At 37.6% G+C, this 12,654-nt stretch overlaps 1 protein-coding gene across 1 annotated transcript in view; it reads left to right on the forward strand.

Moving 5' to 3' along the window:
- The window catches only part of LOC135474556 (ATP-dependent zinc metalloprotease YME1L-like), a 46,942-nt gene extending 35,383 nt beyond the window's left edge, over positions 1-11,559 (forward strand). The window contains exons 17-20 of the mRNA XM_064754186.1: positions 1,377-1,503; positions 2,466-2,539; positions 4,111-4,233; positions 9,451-11,559. Of these exons, the coding sequence (XP_064610256.1) occupies positions 1,377-1,503; positions 2,466-2,539; positions 4,111-4,233; positions 9,451-9,603 (477 nt within the window). The 3' untranslated portion in view covers positions 9,604-11,559. The remainder of the gene's footprint in view (positions 1-1,376; positions 1,504-2,465; positions 2,540-4,110; positions 4,234-9,450) is intronic.
- Positions 11,560-12,654: the final 1,095 nt, after the last annotated feature.

A 12,654-nucleotide genomic window follows, 5' to 3' on the forward strand; every position in this document is an offset into this window, starting at 1 on the left:
ATTTTTATGTTGACCGGCCCAAATGGTCAACTGGTAGAGCGTCGGTTTTGGGAGTGGTAAATCCAGGGTCCAGCCTTGGTCAGGTCACGCCTAAGACCTTAAAAGAGGAAGTTGTAGCTTCCTTGCTTGGCGTTCAGCATTAAGGGGATAGTGTAATGACTGGTTAACCCATATCAGTATAATGGCTCGGGTAGAGAAGCTTACTTACCCTTGGTAAGTCGTCTCAGTGAAGCAGCACTAGATGAAAGAGAGGTGAAAATTCGTCCTGTAACAAGGAGACACATTGCATTCACTCTTACTCATTTGTCGTCATATGACTGAAAAATTAGGTACGATGTTAAACCCAAAGCACTCACTCAATCACTCATTTTTATTTATTCTTCTCCTTTAATTTCTTTCATTGGGCCTGTTTCACAAGCCATTTTGAGTTGCAATTCAAACTTTATTTTTCTTCACAAAAGAAAATATTTGTAGCCAGATTCTCAGATGTGGCTGAAATTGTCCTACAGCTATGCATTGAATCAACAATCAGTGTATTTTATAATTTGGATTACAATTTTAGGTAATGCCTGAAATCACTTTGTTAAAAAAGTCTCCAAAACTGCTGAGCCACACAAATATTATTTGAGTTCAAGCATTAATTACATGGAAGTTATAAAGGATTTGCGCAGCATCTTTTGGTTTTCTATCTGTGGTAATTTTGACAATATAGCCATCTGTTAAAAACTCTGGTATGAACTAAGGGTAGAATAAATGTGATTGAAGTCATAGAATTACACCTTTAAAATGATAACCTGTGAGATTTCCTTACGCTTGAACATGCCTCGTACATGTATCTTTGATTGTTTACATGACTGAAAGATGACAGTATTAAAAGAAGTCACCTTATGGCAACAATTAAGAAAATGGACTTAAAATGTACAAAGTACTGCAGTTATTATAGTTGGCATGCATTTCACTGCAATCTTTGCTATAGCCATTGGCTACAGAAATATAATTCAAGAAATCGAAGCCTACCACCATTGCAATCGCTGTAAGTTCAAGTCCAGCTCATGCTGGCTTCCCCTCTGGTGGTACGTGGGAAGGTCTTGCAGCAACTTGGGCATCGTCATGAGCTTCATATAAGTGAAGTGTTCTTGAGAACTGCGTAAAATACCCATCAAATAACAAGAAATGGAAGCAATTCACCGGTTGCATGATAAATTAAGGACAACTTTTTCCATCAATCAGGACGATGGCCATGTAACAGGGGTGTATAGCCTACATTTGACGTGAAAATAATTAATTATGAATTTCAAGAAACCTGTGATAAGCCATATGTACATGAGGTTATAAAACTGATGAGCTCACATCGGTGTTCATTTCCTGATTTTCAGACATCGTTCATTGCGGAGAAGGAGGTGTATAATAAATCAAAGTGTCAGCTTCTGGCAGAGATGGATGTGGCAATGGGTGGCCGGGTAGCAGAGGAGCTGGTGTATGGGGGAGAGAAAGTTACCACAGGTGAGCTCTGCAACTCTTAGGCTTTCTGCTCTCACCGGCCGCTGTCTCTCAGTAGTCTTCACGCTGTTTACACATGTTTAGGCATCCCATCATTTTATGCTATTTTCTGTCATTGATTTCTTGCTACATGAAGTTTTATGGTTTGTTAAACGTTATGCTTAACATTTTTAGCTCACTTGTGCAAAGCAGAGACATAGCTTATGTCTTACCCTTTAGACGCCGACTGTACATTTAGAATGTTAAGTGCAAGTAGCCGTGAAAATATGACCTTTGGGGCTGGGAAAACGTGAAAAAAATTGCAATCATTAACGTATGCAAACCTTATGAGGTGTACTCGGTAAGAAGATATATTTGAGTGTGAAAACTGTCGTGTGTGAAATGTGTGGGTATATAAGCCTGATGTACACAATAAGGAGATATATTTGAGTGCAGAAATTGTCCTGTGTAAAATGTTTGGGTATACAAGGTCAAACCTGTGTTATTTGTTGTGTTCTGAGGCAAGTAGCTCTATAGACTGTATAAGCTTTTGAAATTTGCCCACAACATGCAGTGTACAGGAAAATACTGGTTAAAATATGTATGTATGTGTATTACTTCTGGTGCTAAACGTTACATGTTCCAGTATAATATCCTCCTGCTTCTTACAAATAAACCCCAAAACAGCTTTCCAAGACATGTATTAAAGATCAGTAGAACTCTCAGAATCAGGTAAAATAAAACTTAGCCATTAAGTAATGATCTTGATAACTGAATGTTGAAGAATTTATTTTGTGGTTTGGCACACAAGGTTCCCTGATAAGCATTGATGATTATTTGACATCTGAGACGCACAGTATTTTTAAAGAATATTTGTGTGCTGGATTACTTTAATCCAAGTGGAAAACAGCTGAGAAAGGCTATATAATTTGACACTGATGGTTACATGTGCACATGTGTACATTTGTGTATCTTAATTTGTGTAGGAGCCAGCAGTGATTTCCAGTCAGCCACAGCCATAGCTACAGCGATGGTCAAGCGCTTTGGGATGTCAGAAAAGGTCAGCATGAAGTCATTTTACAACACACGGAAAATCGTGAACCAGAAAGCCTGGGATTAGTATAACACTTTCTCTGCTTCACATCAATGAATTTCGTTGAGAATTAGGAATCTTTCATAGTACAAAGTTGAAAGAAAGGCAGATCATGTTTCAATCTGTCACACTGATTAGGCTTGTACAAGTGGGATCCACCAGTGAAGGTTGCATTGTGGGAATCTCTGTGCTGCCTCATTTTCATGTTATCTTGTCGGGCGGAGAGTTTACACCGGTGACAGACTTCACCGTCTAATTCCCCTTTATAATTGACATTTCTTTGAAAATTATAGGCCTGGAGCATTTAGTTAGGAATCAAATGAAACTCCTTTTTTTTATTTAGCTGAACCAACTCAAAAAAATCTGATTCAGAATTCCTTTCCAAAATATGTCCCTTCAAGATTATGCTGTCGCAGTTAAATCATAATTCCAAGGGAATATTAAAGTGTGTGGGTATGTGTTACACATAAATTCACATGCTAATGTCTGTAAAAGCCAATGTCAACATTTCAAATAATGGGCACACCAGTATTATGTTTGATGTCACAGAAAGGTAGGCAAAGCCTGGGAGATGACTTTGAATTAGCTTTTGTGTGGCTTTAGTCCTGGCTTGTTCATTTCGCTGATGTGTTTAATCTCTCCGGAGCTGCTGTTCCGCTGTCAGAAAGTACCTCCCTTAAGACATGTTTTTCACTGGGCTTTGCTATGGGTCAGTTAATTGTAAACCTGACTGCTCTCACCTAGGTGAAAATTTATTCCATAGCAAGGCATCAAACCCCAATCATATATAATAACTGAATGAGCCCAACATAAATATATAATATTAAATGACATAGTCATGGACATTGAAATCATTACTGCTGTAATACTTTTCACACATTTGCAAGAAGTTTATTCAAGCATAATCTGAGAGCATTATTCTGTGTAATCAGATAAAATCATACTTTTTGTGAAGTCATGAATTTGGCCAACCCAACAAGTATAGTTTTGTCTACATAATCAAAAAAAAAACGTCATGAATTACATTGAAGGTTGTTCTTTGCTATTTGAAAATGTTAAGGAAATGGTTGGTTTTTATACAGTGGCTGTGGATATTTTCCTTGCCTTGCCAATTACAATTATTTCCTTACAAGTTTGTGGACAACACACAATCTCAGTTTGATGTTATTTTATCAGTTTACTTGAAAGTCGGTGGGACGCCTTTTGCTGCACAGTGATGATGTGTCCTAGATGATTGACCCTTGGTCTTAATTACATGTCTCATATTTCAGGGTTTAGGAAATTGAAGACTTTTATAATTTATTATGCATGCACGATAAAATGCTAAGTGTTGTATGATGAGGTACATGTGCATGTATACACATATAGTGTGTTTCAGATGTTTAAGGCCGACTTACCACTGACATGTTTTCATATCTCATTTTCACACATTTATTAGCGAATAAAACTAGTATTTTTGATGTATTCCTGCATTTTTTAAAAAATACATGGCGTCAAAACAGCAATTAAATAAATGGATAACTCTTTGTGCATTTCAGGTGGGTGTGCGAGTGTTTGATGATAATGATCCTTTTGACAGCGGGCTGTCAATGCTGAAGGTAAATGAGGTTAGTCCAGCAATCCAGGAGCAGGTGGACCATGAAATCAAGCGTATTCTACAGGTGAGTTATGTACTCAGCTGTTAAGATGCAGGATATCACTCATTAGCTTGGCCAATTCTCCCGGGATCTTGCTCTCAGGTGGTAATGTACATTGTAACTTCTAGTGTATCAATTCAGTGCTGTATTGGAAGTGAATTAATGTACATATATCACTGCAGCTGTACTCTACTGCAGCAGGTGGTGATTGGTAATTGCAGCACTGCAGCATCTTTTGTAGTATAAAGCAGCTGGTCTTCAAAACAAAATACATGTATATTGCACATGTACATGTAGTCATGGTAGTAGGGTGGCAGGAACGCAACTTAATTTGGATCTTCATCTGAAGATGTTTACGGAAAAGACCACAATCAAATTATATGAAACCAGGATTTCTTATACGTTTCCAAGCAATCATGTGGATCCCTGTGTTCTAAATGCATTTGGGGCCTAGGTGACAATGAGCAGTCAATGGCGCCTGTGTGGCCATTTCCAGCGTCTCATGTTCGTTGAAAACCATCAATGTGCATATTTATACATTGTGTCTCGGAAAGTTGGTCAGTAACTTACCAAAGGTTGTCGGTTTAATACCCTGGGTGCTCCGGTTTCCTCCACACATAAAGTTGACAGGCATCCTGTAAGTTAAACTTCATAAGCAAAAACAATGAAGTAAAATATCTTACACCCATCATCTACAGAAAATAACTGCATCATTGGACAATCCTACAGTCACAATATTCAGATGAAGACTGTAACATCCACTCGCTCTAAAGCCATCATCCGTCCATCAAATATTCATGATTAGACCATTCTAAAGCCATCAATCTTCCATCCTACATGCACTGTAATGCACACAATGACTACGTTACCAGAGCTGTTGCAGTGAATTTGCAAGAATTTTGTAGGAGTGTATATACTTGAGGATCAGCAAAATGGCAAGCATATCAGACTGAGGGGAAATGAATCAAATCAAAGGCAGCTACCTTACAACCCTAATCCTTTAATACAACCCTCATTTTTTAATACAACCGTCATCCTTTAATACAACCGTCACCCTTGCATATCATCCTGCACTTTATGTTGAAATGTATATATTTAGGTTTATGTTCGGTTGTTTTTAGCAGTAAGTTTATAACAGACCTGAAAATCAAAACACTGTACCTTGTTTACTTTGCCTTGTACTAACTATATCCCCAAAACTACTGGTGAAAATTTAGTGAAACTTGTATTTTCTCTTGGGTGTCCTAGAACATATGAGAGTTTGATCAGCATGAATGACCTTTGACCGTCTCGCATTGGCTAATGTTCATATTCAAGTCATAATGATGTAGAGGTCCTCACTACCTGAGACAGTTAATGGGTTGGCTAAGTGCTTGGGCTGTGGCTTAGTCATGATGGCTGTCAGGTACCTGGCAAAGACCTGACAGCGGTATACATCAGGCAACTCTAGTCCTAAATCACACTGCTGTAATGTACATGAAAATGCTATACCTCTGAAACCATGAGTCATATTCATTTAAATTGATTTCATGGAGGACAGCTACCCTAGAACCAGAGTACATTGTGGCCACCCTAACTTACGTATCACCTTTGATGTTTTTTCTCGTCATGATTCAGATTTTATTTGAAAGCATTATATCTTATAAACTACTAAGCCAGTTTCAATGAAATTTTACGCTTTTGTTTTCCCAGATTGTAATCAGCGCAAATGACCTTTGGCCTGCTTTCTTAGATCAGAGTTCATATCGGGCTTGTTACCATTATTTGGTCAAAACTAGTATTATGCCACTTAATGCATTGAATCTTCCTGTGTGGATATTGACATATGAATTCGCTGTTGGGTTCCCATACCCGATCTCATTGTAGTCAGTACAAATCATGTTCCATCTGCTGTCTCGGGTCATAAGCTCATATTTGGGTTGTTACCATTATTCGATAAAACCTAATATATAATGCCATTTAATGCATTGAATCTTCCTGTGTGTATATTGACATATGAATTCACTGTTGGGTTCCCCATACCAGATCAGATTGAGGTTAGCACAAATCATGTTCCATCTACCGTCTCAGGTCATAAGCTTATAGTTGGCTTTCTAACTCATTTGAACATAGTGCCTCTAGAACTTCATGCTGGGCGTAATTAGTCCTGTATATGACTGTGTTGGAGAGGGTTTGGTTAGCAGAGGTTGATGTAAATTAACTCAAGGTTTTAACTTAAGCTAGCTTGACCCCTCATGGGATCAAGCAAATTACGACAATGCGGCACGGCAAGGCAGTGTGATGTGGCCTTTTTCAGTTCTGTGTTGACTTCTCAGGGTTGTATTTCTGACAAGTTGTGTAGCAGTGGCACTTAAGGCTTGGACTGAGCTGCACTTACAAAACATACCTGCTCAAGGGGTCACCATTATCGACAAGGGCTTAATTACCCTTTGCTTTTCTCCCTGTTGTTATCATTAATTTCTGACTGGACATAGCTCACACCTGAGCAATCCAAGGGGACACGCACGTCACATGGATGGATGATGTGGTCTTGACAGGATTATCACTCCTTTTTTGAACGACTTCGACTTTGAGGTGTAATTGTTGACAAGTTGTACAGCACATTTTATGTTGATGTTGAATGTAATAGTGTATATGATTTCTGTGGGTGTTTGTTGATCACATGCAGCACAAAGAAACAAGTTAAGAAAATTTTTAGTGGGGGGGGGGGGGGCTTTTGAAATTCTAGGAATCTTGTTATGATGGCTCCTCTGGAAAAATTAGAATGTTGTGTTGTGATATTTTCAAGAGAGGATTTGGAATTCTAGGGATTTTGTTCCCAGAGAAAGTGCTCATCTTTCAACAGCTGAGGGCTATTGTGTGAAATTTCTTGGTATGCCTTTTTTCCTGTTTCGTGCTTTGTTTTGGTCATAACATGTATATGTAGAAGGACGCGGAGAGAGTTGTACTAAACATTGTTCCACATCGGCATGTACATGTACATTTAATACATGTCCTTATTAGTACGCTCAGTACATTTACCCTGTCTGTGATATACGTGTACATTCTGGGTCTCCAAAGTTTCAATCAGGTAGTCAGGAGGTTAGCATATACCTACCATTTTGTCTCTGCGTATTTCCTGTTGAAAAGTTAAAGTTTCAGAATGTTGACGCCTTGTTTTAAAATTGCAACTCTTCCACATCTTTTCTGCCAAAATGAACGTCAAAGACGAGATGAACAAAACAATATTTCTTAAATTGATACAACCATTTAAACATCTTGTAAAGAAAACTGTTGGCTCATTTTTATGTCATTAATTAATACAGCCACACATACATCATGTATATACTGCAAACAAAACTGATTGCTCAAAAATAAATGGCATGATTCCAACCTCTTAGAAGTGAAATGTTCTTGAGTATGGTGTAAGACACCAGTTAAGTAAATCATATGAAATAAATGGTGGGATAACTGTCTCCTCTGCCAAGAGCAGTTTAAGTTTTAAATGAACACTGTTTATCAAATAAATGTTGCTGCAGGAGTTATAAAATCGTTTTATGTTGCTGTAACACAATAGTTTTGAATGATTTGCTTTTGTTAACTTTCGCTGTTAAATACATGGACATGTGATCAGTATTTGGCTAATCAGTGGTACCCGTGGAGATTGATGGTCTGATTCTGTGTTGTCAGTGTAATGGATTCTTCATGTCAGAGTCCCACATGGTGGTTACAGCCTGCAGAAGGTTGTGGTTAGGACTGGTACAGGGGCAGGTGTGTGGAAAATAGGCATTAGGGCAGGGGAGATGGGACCAGCTCAGATTACAAGCTTGCCATCTGCAGAATAGGGTCTTATTACCAGTACTTGAGGCAAGCCCAATGATTTTATAGCTGTGGTGGCCATCTTGTCTTGTCTTCAACATGACCAGTGCATTTATCTTTTTACTACTCTCTTTTTCTAAACAGCAGCACAGTAGCAAGCTGTACTGCAACAGGAAGCTTTTCTCAGAGAATTCCACCATTGTTCTGCCCACCGTTGTCGTTGTATGTGAAATGTTCTTGAGTACAGGGCAAATGAAATAAATATGTAAATAAATCAAAGAATTAAATCACTAGATGTTTAAAGCTTACGATTCCTCTTAAAGGATACATGAAAAGGATTTGTAAAACTGAGATTGATGTTTAACTGTTGATTTTTTTTATTCTCCATTTTTTGTTCATTTTTTATCTCTCTTAGTAACGCCCTATTTCTGTGGTCAAGGATTTTTTGGAAATAACGTCATCGATGAAGCTAACAAGACTGATGCGACCAGCTTAACTTGTTGACAGCTTCAGACTTCAGACTATTTAATTCCCAGGCTCACTGCTGGGGCCTTGGGAAACTGTAGTTTAAAGCCAGTTCTATGGGCCAACATGAAATCTGAGAAGATTATTTTTTTATTTTTATATGTCATAACTCATCCCAAAGCACATATTAAAGGGGTAAAAACTAAATGTTTTATGTATCGTTTAATTCTTCCCTCATCCCTCTACATGTACATCCTGATAGCCTTGGACATAATTCATTCATTCATTCTTGGAACACTTCACATAAGGCAAAGCCAAAAAAAAAAAGAATATCCTTTTTTTCCCATTCAGTATTACCATTAGGCTAGTGTACATGTATGTTTTTATCCTGCTTAAAAAAAATATACTGAAGTCAGATTGTTATTGTGGAGCATATGTACATTTACTTGTGAAGAAAACGATAAAGTGAAGTATATACCAGCTTAAAAACCATTGAGTAATGACTTCTTTTTTTCTGAACTGAGTAAAATGGTCTTAAGTTTCGAATGCATTTTGCTGGGTTGAAAAATTCTAAAAAAAAAAAAAAACAAATCCAGCTGTTTATGTAAAGAGTGTTGAATGATTTTTCTACTGTCATATACTTCAGGCTAGTGTTTTCTTTGTCTTTAACATTTGGATCATTGGTTCAATTTCCTCCGCCCATGAAACTAAATGCCATTGTGAAACATTCATAAACACCAGTCACTCCATTAATCAGTGTAAAAAGATTCTCAGAAGCAGATTTATTATCAAGTCTCAACAAGGTTGTTTTCTTGACCTTATTATTGTACTGTTCATGAATGTGGAAAGTTTGTATGGTTTTTTTTTATGTTGTCGCACTGTTTGATTCTTGTGAACACCAAGCACAGCATCTGGTTCACCTATTAGTACATGTTTGTATGACGTCATGTAAGTAACTATTACCATTGTTCTTGGCAGGAATCCTACGACCGCTCCAAAGCTGTGTTGAGAACGCACTCCTCAGAGCACAAGGCTTTGGCTCAAGCCTTGATGAAGTACGAGACACTGGACTCAGAGGATATCCGCTCCATCATAGAGGGCAAGAAGATAAAAAAGGCTGAGCCAAGCTGATAATGTCTGTCTGTTAGATCACATCTGTAAATACTTATGTGTACATGTAGAGGCAAATCACACCCTCAGCCAAGCCTCTTGAGTACATCTCCAAATCAGCTGTTTTCTCTACAGTACTATAGTTTCACTGAGATATTATTGAGAAGGCTCGTCCCCAGAAAGCACGTGATGTGTTAGAGGCTACAAATAAGCATAACCCTAACAGTCTGGATTTGTAATCAAGAACTCTTTGTTTTGGTTTGAATCTTCTTTCGATTTATACTTTTTTGTTCTAAGGTACCTGAAAAAACATTTGTAATTTGAGCCTGTTTAAGACTGTCATGAGACTTGTTGAGTGCAATCATTCAGCTGTGAACCAGTGTCGCTAGTCCTATATTCTGAGCTACTCTGAAGGCTGTTTGCAACATCCACATATGTATCAAAGAAAAAGATATTGAAGTGACCTGGGTCTCAGACCATTTTATTTACCTGAAAATAAACAAGGGCAGTGTTATACGTGCATGTGATACCAATTTAATTCAGTTCACTGCAGGTTAGGTGTTGGGAACATTGGTCCCAAGTGTAAAGTAAGAAATTGTGGTGTCTTTAATGGCTTGAATTTTCTCAACTTATGACCTCTATTTTTTGTTCTGGCTTTTGTGCTGTGCAATCCTAAGACGTTTTCAATTCTTGTACCTTAAGTAATGGTGCCACATTTGGATGCTACAAACACAAAGTTCTTAGGATCAGATGTTTTTAAGAAATGCCACACTTAAAGGGAAAGCATCCTGTAAAAAATATCTGAATCAGGAGAGATGGAAACTTGATCGTGATGAGGACAATCGTGTGGTAAGAATGTTCCTCTCTGTTTAGATGTACATGATAGTACATGTATATGTTTTCGGTCAGCTTCTACTGGAAAAGTGTAATTTTCAGCATGAACAATAATATTTTAGAACATTTAAAAATACCCGTTTTGGAAGGGAATTTTAGAGCATTTACTGATGACATGTATTTAAAAAGGATTGGAAGGCCTAGAAAAACGTGTCATACAACATGTATGGAAAACACCTCAGAACATGCACAGTCCTTAGCAACGGATTTGTAACTGTCCTTAGCAACGGATTTGTAACAGTTGTAAGAGTAATCCAAGAGCAGCTTGTTTTTACCTAATCTTGTGTATTACGTTTTAACACGTCTGCATTTTGGGCGATGTATATTTGTGAATATATTATCGAATAGATTTCGTTTGTTTTGATTGTTCATATTTTGTTTGTTTTGGATTTGATGAATGCGTAGTTCCATGCAGATATATGGTGATCAAGGAGCAAAATTCCGTGTATGTTAGGTGTATTAGCTACCCCCACGCGATATCATGCTTCCTACGATTTAATAACTTAAATATGGATATTTATTTCTACTATATCATTCTTGATCATTTTGGCACAATATAAGATAAAGTGACTGGCTTTTTGACAGCGGCATTAATATCACAGACGGCTCTAGACGTTTCTGTTATATATTATTAGATGCCTGTACCATACATGGAAAGCATCTTGATATATTATTCGTCATCGTGTGTACATATTCTATCACCCAACCACGCAAACGTACTTCTTTGTGAATGTGCATACACAAGCATGTATGTAGTAGCCTTTAATGCCTGCACAACATTCTTGAATACGACGTGAAACACTGATTTAAAAAAAAAACAATAAATAATTCCGGCACGTACTTTTCTTTAAATCTACAGTATTTTATGTAACTGTGTGTGTAGCAGTGTTCAGGAAGACGAGGGTGTGATGTCAGTGATAGGTGTGCGTGTTAAAACACGTTCAGTGTCTGTAGCGACAGTGTGTCGTCAGAAAGTCTTTAAAAAAAAAAGACAACGACAGAGAGAAATTGTACAAGAATATGTTTAATCCTTTCATTTGACCTGGGTTCTGTTGTTAATAAAGCCTTGTGAAAAGATTGTAATTCTATTTTCTCTTGTATATACACAGCTTATCATTTATGTATCGTTATACTCGGTGTAATATGATAAAAAAAGAGTACTGAGTTAAGTATATTGGCGGTAATTTGCCAGGAGAGATGCGTAGAAGTTCAGTACTCGAAGATCGTACTCTATATAGAAGAAATTCAAAAGACACTTGCTCGCACAGTTAACTTGGAGTGGAAGAATGTGATAAGTTGAACTTGCGGAATAAAGAACTAATGTTAAGACAGAAGATTTTCCAAGCATTTAATCATATGAGGTTTTATGAACATTTCTGGCCTAAAATACAAGATTACGCCGTACTCAAGAATATTTCACTTATACGACGGCGGCCAGCATTATGGTGGGAGGAAAGCGGACAGAGCCCGGGGGAAACACACGACCATCCGAAGGTTGCTGGATAACCTTCCTATGTACGGCCGGAGAGGAAGCCAGCAAAACCAGATTAAAAACTATGACTGTGTGATGGCTAGCAAATGGTCACCCATAACCGGTGAAATCCAACCTGTTCTGTTTACATCTATCTCAGTTAAAAGTTCATTCCAACTATTTATGTAAATGCTTAGATATATGGAAGCAACCCGTATGCACCGTGGCACCATGCTTTATGAAGAGTTACGTTAAGAGCGATTTACTACACTTCACTGACCATTTATTCATAATGCCGTGTTATTATCACAATATCTGTCTCTTGAAAATATTTTATTCTTGTGGAACTGTTGGATATGATTTCTTTTTTTATCTCTATAATGCCTTTCAAAACAAAACCTCTTGGGATTTGAGGATGAAACATACGTTTACATGCATGAGAGTGGCGTGTAAACGATGCTAATGGGAGATGTCTATGGTCTCGTTTATCAATCGCTATTTATGGGAGAAGATGGTTAAATCCTTCAATCGAGATTTGACTTACAACAAGGCAAATTGCCTTCCAACAATGTGGCGTGTAATGTTAACAACTAACTTCTCAAAAGTCAGTGGTTTACTCCTGCTAATACCTTCACTTATGAAACTAGATGTCATCGTTTACTATTTTATACAGCGTGAGAAAGTAAAGTAACAACTGTTTTGAACAC

The sequence above is a fragment of the Liolophura sinensis genome, chromosome 1 (genome assembly GCF_032854445.1).
Source record: "Liolophura sinensis isolate JHLJ2023 chromosome 1, CUHK_Ljap_v2, whole genome shotgun sequence".
Taxonomy (NCBI): Eukaryota; Metazoa; Mollusca; class Polyplacophora; order Chitonida; family Chitonidae; genus Liolophura; species Liolophura sinensis.